This window comes from Ruditapes philippinarum, unplaced genomic scaffold, assembly GCF_026571515.1.
Source record: "Ruditapes philippinarum isolate M1 unplaced genomic scaffold, ASM2657151v2 ctg6933_1_1_1_1, whole genome shotgun sequence".
In the NCBI taxonomy this organism is placed as follows: Eukaryota; Metazoa; Mollusca; class Bivalvia; order Venerida; family Veneridae; genus Ruditapes; species Ruditapes philippinarum.
In genome coordinates, this window is record NW_026866135.1 from 37,231 (window position 1) to 46,256 (window position 9,026).

The 9,026-nt window shown below is 31.1% G+C and overlaps 1 protein-coding gene across 2 annotated transcripts; it reads left to right on the forward strand.

Annotated features, from left to right (window-relative positions):
- The first annotated feature begins 226 nt into the window (after positions 1 to 226).
- On the forward strand, positions 227 to 7,806 carry LOC132731427 (uncharacterized). Of its 2 annotated transcripts, none has more exons than XM_060717609.1 (5): positions 227 to 257; positions 1,254 to 1,321; positions 4,468 to 5,042; positions 5,846 to 6,004; positions 7,529 to 7,806. In XM_060717609.1, the coding sequence occupies exons 3-5, from the start codon at positions 4,476 to 4,478 to the stop codon at positions 7,631 to 7,633; spliced, it is 831 nt and encodes a 276-aa protein (XP_060573592.1). In that variant the 5' UTR covers positions 227 to 257; positions 1,254 to 1,321; positions 4,468 to 4,475; the 3' UTR covers positions 7,634 to 7,806. The 2 variants fall into 2 exon arrangements, with proteins under 2 accessions (XP_060573592.1, XP_060573591.1); XM_060717608.1 differs by having other exon boundaries at positions 1,254 to 1,317; positions 7,529 to 7,805.
- The last annotated feature ends 1,220 nt before the right edge of the window (positions 7,807 to 9,026 follow it).

Here is a 9,026-nt window from a genome sequence, read left to right on the forward strand (position 1 = left end):
TCATGATCACAAAAGAGACAAATATGTTTTTTCGCCGATTATCACATTTTCCATTCCTTATCGTATATAAATCGGTGTGATAAGATGAATTAGACGATTTAAAGTTCATTCCGTTAGGTGAAAAGGCGAGATTTTAGCATTTTATCATTCAAGTGTCTTGTCCGGTATGTACCCGAATACGGTATTTAGTGTGATGCTGTCTCACTCTATCCGAAGACTGACGGTAAGGGCCGAACAGTTGCGACTGTAAAATATAGTATACTCGAACCCAATGATACCGGTGACTCCATGGTACCGGTATATTCACATATCTCGCGATATTATTGTTAACGCAACCTACCGAGTGTTTATATTGACATGCTCCCAGTAATAGTGGCTATTTCAAAGTTTTTAAACATTTTCATGAGTTTCTGAAGGAAATATTTCACAGATCCTACCTTATTTCTATTTTACTATCATATTCCTCCATTACATAAATTGGTCACTCTACAAAACACTTTTTTTTCCAAAAAAATAAAAAAATGACAGGTGGTGACGTCATTCAACCTCCATTGCATGTCACTTGACCTTTTGACATCATTTTTGGCGGGAAAAAATAATCTATGGAAAGCCATTAGTGCATATAAAATAGTTTGTGAAAATTAAAAAGTCAGTTTCATTCAGTCCTTTAAGGGAGACTGTGTAAAGTGCCATATTGATATTTAATCTTCATCATATAGAAATAAAATAGATTAAATGATATAAAAGGACCAGAAAATCACAACAACGCTAAAATTAGGTGAAGGGGGGACATTTTTGAATCCAGTCACATGGTAAAATATACACCTGTAATTGGGAGTGTAAGATTCTAATACAGAGATCCCTTGGGGTGATAAAAGAGGAACAGTAAACTATTGAAACACATGTTTTTATGTTGTTTTTAAGTTTGTTTTTTAGATATGAATACAAGAATGCTAAAATGATATTTTTGCTATTAAAACTGCAATGGCTTTCCATATAAATAACATTTTTACCAGTGCACCGGTAGCATGAAGTCTGTTTAACTACGTCATACAAAATGGTCGACCATAATAAAATGATTGTTTACATTTGTAGTGAGCGAGAATTTCATAGTAACAGAACTCTGTAATGCATTTTTAAGAGGATTAAATGTTAATGAAGTTGTTTATCCCTTCTTTTTATCAAGTTAGTAAAATTTTATATGAAAAACACCTTGTATAAAATATGTACACCGGAATCGTGGAGACCCGGGCTACAGGATGGTTAAATGCAGGATAATATTTTCGCAAGACTTGAGGAACTTTGGATAAATATCTTGTGAGTATGTAACCTTTAAGTAAAATATTTTATACTGAAATTAAATACGCAAAATATGAAACTATAAATAAATAGAGTGCCAAGGACAAAAACCAAAGTTTATAGCTATATTGAAAACGAAAGTAGGAAATTTTATAAAAGTTTTAAACCCATCGGGCTAGAAATGTTTACAAAAAAAAGCAAACATGATAATTAATCAAATCGTTGTTAAACCAGTGTTTGTTCTTGCTAGTTACATTTAAAAAATGAATAAGAGTAGGATTATTTCAATAGGAAAAATAATGTAGCACACGTCCCAGTTGGCATGACTTAATACCGGATATGATTCATATCCGCGGATATGACTTTAAGTATCTGATATGACTTATCTTTTACAACTTCAAGTAATTTCTTTTCATTATGTTACTCTTGATACGATGTTTTATAATAATAAAATGATATTACATGCAAAAAATCGTTAAATTTGTCCATTAATAAAAAAATTATCAATTATATTCGTTTTGCGTTCTATGAAAGTCATATCCGTGACAGACAGAAGATACCAAACATGACTTATATTTTATAAAGTATTATTTTTGTCTGGATGTGATATTTAAACCCTTTATCAAGCGTATTTGCCCAACTTCTGAAATATACAGGATGAATTTTAAGCAAGACTAGTTATTGTTACGACTAGGGATTAAACGATGATCGAGTATAATCGAAAATTGATCGTTTATAGAACCGATCAGTGATGATCGATTACAAAGTTTAATAATCGATTATCGGTAATTTATTTTCTTTCTGTTACTTAAGTAACTCACTGTTACTGTATTATAACAACACTAAATTAAAGCCAGTTTTGGTTGAAACAATAATTTTCATTCAATTGAATATGAAAGTATTGGTGACCATGTAGTTAATAGTTGACAGTGAGGCATGCTAGTTTAAAGGTATACTATGCTCAAATTTGACATTAGAGAATATTAAAAATTGCTACACAGTCTATTTGTAAATATAAAATAAATATGTTTTGACTTCACACAAAGAAGATATGTTATGTATAAAATTAATCTACACACTAAAGGTGGTTGCAATATCAATATATAGTGTCATTAAAAAAAAACTGGCAGTTTTGTTAAGAAAGGTAACCAACTGAACTTGTTCCCATACATAGTTTATTCATTGCTTTTTGGAAGTGAGACATAATAATTTAATAGATTTTAATGAATTTTTTTGATAAAAATATTTAACTCAAGGATGAGCATAGTATATCTTTAAACTAATTTATTTCAGTTGATAAAGTGGTGGTTACATAGAAATTGAATTCTTATAAATATTTAAGCATGATATGAACATTGTACATATTTACTTTGTAATTGTAAATGTTTCGATTATATAATCGATGATTGATCGAAAAGGGTGGTTCAATTATTTTCGATGATCGATTATGAGTTTTGTCCGATTAAGAAACCCTAGTTACGACTATTTGTAAGCAGTCTAATTTACATCAAAATACTGAATTTTATTATGTTTTTTGTTTTTAGTTGTTTTTTTTTGTTTTTGTCTTTTTGTTTTGTTTTTTGTTTTGTTTTGATGTCTAGGACATGTTGTTAGTTTGATACCACTGTTTGTATTGACTCGACGCAAATTGCTTCTAATTATGTTATATTTATTTATGTTGAAAACACTTATATAAATGTTACATTTTCACTGTATTAAGTAATGTTTCACCATCTTAAACAAATGTCATAGAGTAATATTTGATAGGGAAGTAAGAATGCCTTAGGAGGTATTTTTAAGGTCCTTTTGTGCCTTCTTAGAAGTGATGTGTGCCCTCATAGCAGTTCTAAGCAATCCTGCAACTCATCCAAAGCATAAATTCTATCACCAAATTTATATTTATTCTTAAAATAATACATTTTTGATTACTAAACTTACTGAAATATGTTATAAGAATGAATGAGGATGTAATTTTAGGTCATTTGTGCCTCCTTAACAGTCCTAAGCGGTCCTGCAGCTCATCAAACAATCGAAATAATCATTATTTTATATCACCAAAATTTTTCTTTTTCTCAAGATGATTTTTATATCACCAAAATTTTTCTTTTTCTCAAGATGATGTATTTTTTATCACTAAACTTACTGAAATATATAAGAATGGCCTAGGAGGTATTTTAATGTCCTTTGTGACTCTCTAGCGGTCGTTTGTGCCCCTAAGCAGTCCTTCAGGGTGCTGCAACTCATCAAAAGCATTAGTTATATGACCAGAATTATTTTTTTCTTTAAATTATACATTTTTTATCATTTAACATAATGAAATATGTTATAAAAATTCCCTAGGAGGTATATAAACGTCCTTTGTACCTTCTCAGCAGCCCTCTGTGCCTCCTTAGAAGTCTTTAGCGGTCCTTCCTAGATTGGTTAAATAAAATCATTTGTCATTGCAGATGACCAGTTCCACAGGTAAGCTATGCATGTGTTATAGTTTTTAAAGGATTAAACTATTAAATGTCGTTCAATGATATTATGATTAAGAAGTGTTCGTTATTTCACATGCCCTGTGAATTGAAAAAAAAAACCTTTAAAAATAATATTTTCGAAAGATTTGAGAAATTGGGATATATGTCTTGTAAGTAATGTAACCTAAGTAATGTAAATATGTTTACCGAAATAAAATATATGCAATATGAAACAAGATATTGACAACATGCCAAGCACAATTACCAAAGTTTGACAATCGTTTCAATAAACCATGTAATCCTAATCCTCAAGAAATGCAATATGCAGATAAGTCAGTACCTGTCAACTATAGGCAAAATTCCCTAACATGTGTTTCATGTAAGGTTATGGAACACATAGATCACTCTCCAATTGTTAAATACTTTTCCAACCATAACATCCTTTCCACCTCCAACATTATTTTAGGGACAACTGTTATTTGTTACACAACTTGTTATTCTGGTTGTTTTGATGATTCTCATATGTGAGTGATTGGGGGCCAATATGAGCTACATGTTAAAGTAGCCACACCTTCATTGTTAGGCAGAGGTCACAGTCCTTTTTCGGCCAGCTTGCAGGACCTGTAACTGTTTGTGTTCATTTTTATTTAAAGTTTCGTTACCTTGGATTCTTACAAAATGTAATAAAAAAATATAACCTTTTTTCTAGAAATCGAGATGGCACATGAGACACATTTAAAGAACAACAAATACCGACAGTGGGTCAAGGCAGGCCTAGGCCTTCGCTATCTTCAAGAAGGGCTTGCGCCATTTTGTGATGACATAGGAAAACAGCAACACAACGATATTATAAACAAAATACAACAAACAAAGACTCCTCAACCAAACGTTCCATGCGGCGCCTGTCAGATAACAACTCTCCAGCCAGATCATGTCCCAGTCTCAAAAGGGATATGTCCCCTACTACAAAAAAATTGTAACTGTTGTTTTCCAAAAAAAACGAAACGCTGTCCAAACAACATATGTGGTGCCATCTATGACAGCATTATACAGTATCATGCATCAACACCACCAGCACCTTTTTGGAGAAATAGTGATAGTCAACAGTGGTCAACAGACCCATGGAGCGTGTGTAAATGTTTTATAAATGTTCCTGGGTGCAAAGACAAGACATCAGCAGTCGACACTGAATTAATTGGGTTGCTAAATGTTATCATAAATAACAAGTACTTTCATAACCATTTTGGATGCAATGTTACAGGACCAAACAATCTTTTTTCAAAGGTAACTCCACTTGTATACTATATGTTTAAGTTCAATTTGTAGAACATAAAGCTTTACAACAGTAAAATGTGAATTGAGTATAAAAGTAAAAGAGATTATTGTCACCTTAGTGCAGTTATTGAATAACTGTTATTGAGTTTTGATAAGAGTCATCCCATTACTGCACTTGGTGAAATTATGTCCATATAACTATGAGGCTAATGCAAGGATATATCATCGGCAGCGGACACACCTTGTACTGATTTACTATATGTTATAATAAATAACAAAGAAATCATAATCGTATTGGATGCAATGTTACAGGACCAAACAATCTTTTTTCAAAGGTAAATCCATTTGTATATTATTATTATTATGTACTTTTAATTCAGTGGATTTTTTTTTCTCTAAGTGAAAAAAAAAATATTCTTGATTAATTTATGCCGGCATTTTTTGCTCACCCTTTGCAGTGCTGATGTTAGATTGTAGATTTTTGAGCTTCATTATAAGATAATTGCTTTGTATATTCATCATCAAAAGCATAAAAAACAATGTCTATTTAACTTTAATTAAAAATGATAAACCCCTTTAACTTTTTTCACAAATGTGTAATGATGTTACATAACTCTGACGTTACAGGAAATACCAACAAGAAATTTTGTAGGTAGTTAGATCCCATTTGGTAAAAGTGTAGTGCAAATGAACCATAGTTCTGCTTTCCCTAATTTTGGAGTTATTGCCCTCTTATCTTTATATTCTTGTTATTCTCATTCCTGAACATTTATGTGTGCAAGTTAGTCTTAGATATGTTTTTCATTTAATAGGTAAGACAGTATAGAAATGACATTTTACACTCAACAAGTATGGAATTAGAGGAAAGCAAGGCTAATACTTACATTGAGGATATGATAGCTGTTCTACAAGATGGAAAGGAAATTGTACATCGACAAGATGCACAGCAAGCTGTCCTTAAACTTCAAGAAGTAAGTATACATAATAAATTATAACTTGAATTATAAGAAATCTTATAATTATTTTAAATAAACACACCTTCACATTCATACTTAAAAGAAAATAAAGTGATTAATGTGAATGAATTACAGAAAAATTTAAAAATCAAAAGCTGTAAGCTATTAAATACTAATGAACTGAAATAAAAACTTTAAAAATAATATAAAAACAAACAAAAACATATTATAGTTTAAAATTGTTAGTTTCAGTAAAGAAAAAGTGTAAGAAAAAATAATATAGATCTGTGATCCTCAAAATGTACATTCTAGACTTCTATTTTTTTAAAATAGCTGAACAGCATTTCAATACATTAAAAAAAATAGATTTTCAATTTTCAAAAAAAAAAAATAATACATTTTACAATAGCTTTTAAATGACAAAGTAATAATTTATTATATGCATCGTTTTGTGTAGTAGTTATATGATTTTGAGACAATTTTCTACTAAAGATTAAATCAAATCCACGAATGAATATTATATAAACTAAATGACTCTGCTAGCGTTTTCTCTCACAAAGATCTAAAACTTGCTGAGCGCGTCGCATATATCTGAGCAGTTATGCTTTTCCTGTATCTTACCTAGCCAATAAAGGCTGTTTCCCTTAGCCCAAAATAGGTATATTTTCCCCTCAACATGTTATATTTCCTCTGAAATGTCCTGAGCACGTTCTTCACCAGAACCATGACTTAGCTGCTGCTAACTTTTACCAGCTACTGTTATTAATAAATATTTTAGACTGAAGGCGGAAAGCTGTCCCTATTGATATTTTCTGCTTTGTACCATACATGATAAAGAGAATTGAAATTGAAAATTATATAAATTGTGTGGATATATTCTATTCTCAGTTGTCGGCATTTGTTTCTGTTTTCTCCGTTTTCTGATCTTTTTGCTATATTTCCTCCTTCAGAGGCTACAGTTTGTTTGCAAATTGAAAAACAAAATATCAGTACTGACAATAAGTGAACTTTATATCACACACCGTATTTCAAAAGTGTACTGTAATCTGTACCGAGCGAATGTAAAACGAATATTTAATACTAATTTTGTGCTTCCTGACTTTTGATTAGATACAAATGATTAAAAAATTATCAAATATCTTAAACAATCAGCTTGCATAATCATAATCAATATCACTTGGGCGTTTATTATGTAATGACATTTCAAACTTTTATTGAAAACAAGTATTGCACATGTATGTTCTAATCTACAATACATTAAAATATATTGTCGCAATATTAACAAATAACATAATAGTTATACAACAATTAAATAATCTCAGAAAATGATTATCTTCATTCAAAACTAGATTTTAATAAAATGTCTAAATGTTACAGTACTTTAAAAGTCTGCATAAAAAGTATGATAATTTAAACAAAAGAAACTTGTGATAATGTTAAAATTCAGTATTAACACACACACATGCATGCACGCACACATGCAGGCACGCATGTATGTACACAATATTATCAATCACATAATGATTTTTCTTTCTTTAGCTTAAGAAGAAGGATTTCGTTATAACTTCTGAAAGCAAGGATGAAATGTCAGAAAATGTTGCTGCTGAAGAGGAACATGAGGAGCTTAAGGTATTGAATGTATAATTGACAATGTTTTAAAAGTCATCTAAATTTTTGTATAATCATAAAGCAAAATATTTGCCTTTAAACACGCGTACAGGTGTCTAACCATGTGTGTTGACAAATTATAGCCCTGAGTCAAAATTGGCGGAAACAATTTTCTGAGACTTGTAAATTATTGTAAGATGAGTTAAAGTAGAGTTAAGTATGTAACCACGTTTGAGTGAATTTTATATATGCATATAACTATGCTTCTAAAACGATTTTTAAACATCCAAGGATATGTAAAATATGGACTGCAAATGTTTATAGACATTATATGTAATCATTACAAAATGTGCATTCATTTCTTATTGTCCCCGCCTTTTCGAAGAAAAAGGGGGATATAGAAATAGGCTCCATCCTTCCGTCCTCTGTCTGTCCGTCTGTTCGTCCGTCACATCTTCGTGTCTGCTTCATTACTTTGTCATTTATCAATAAAATTTGAAATAAATTGGCACAAATGTTTGTTTTAATAAGACGATGTGCCATGCGCAACAACCAGACCCCTACCTCAAAGGTCAAGGTGGCAGTTCCTCATTCAAGGTCAACATTGTCTATTTGAGTGTATATTTCGTATCCGGTCCATAACTTTCTTTTCTTTGAAGGAATTTTGTAAATACTTGCCACGATTGTTCACAATAATGAGATAATGTGTCATGCGCAACAACCGGTCACCTACCTCCAAGTCAAGGTCACACATTAACATTAGATTATAGTCTGTTATAGGGTATATTTTGTGTCCGCACCATAACTTTTTCATACATCAAAGAATATTGAAAATACTTGGCACAAATAGTCACATTAATATGTCATGCGCAACATCTGTATCCCTACCTCCAAGTTCAAGGTCACACTTAGAGGTAAAAAAACTAACATAGTCTGTTAAAGGATATATATTATGTCAGGTCTTTGACTTCTTATAAAGATCAATAGATTTTGAAATCTTTGGCACACATAGTCAAAATAATAAGATGATGTGTCATGCGCAACACCTTAACCCCTACCTTCAAAGTCAAAATCACACATAGAGGTCAAAGATTAACATAGTCTGTTATAGGGTATATTTTGTGTCCGGTTTATAACTTCCTTACAGATCAAGGGATTTTGTAAATACTTGGCACAAATGTTCACAATAATTGGATATTGTGTCATGTGCAATAACCAGTCGCCTACACTAAGGTCAAGGCACATATTAATATAGTCTGTTATAGGGTTCATTATGAGTTCAGTTTTACAAGGTCACACTTTCAATTAAAAGAATCATAGTCTGTGTTTTCGTATCCAGAGAATAACTTCAAAAGTATTAGAGATAAACTTTGTATAGGGTAATTGTTCCCTGCTTTTTGGAAGAAAAAAGGGGGATGTAGAAATGGAC

Coding starts and splice junctions, on each gene's coding strand:
- LOC132731427 (XM_060717609.1), top strand. CDS start 4,476: ATGGCACATGAGACACATTTAAAGAACAACAAATACCGACAGTGGGTC. Junction 5,043..5,845: donor CAAACAATCTTTTTTCAAAG/GTAACTCCACTT, acceptor TTCATTTAATAG/GTAAGACAGTATAGAAATGA. Junction 6,005..7,528: donor CTGTCCTTAAACTTCAAGAA/GTAAGTATACAT, acceptor TTCTTTCTTTAG/CTTAAGAAGAAGGATTTCGT.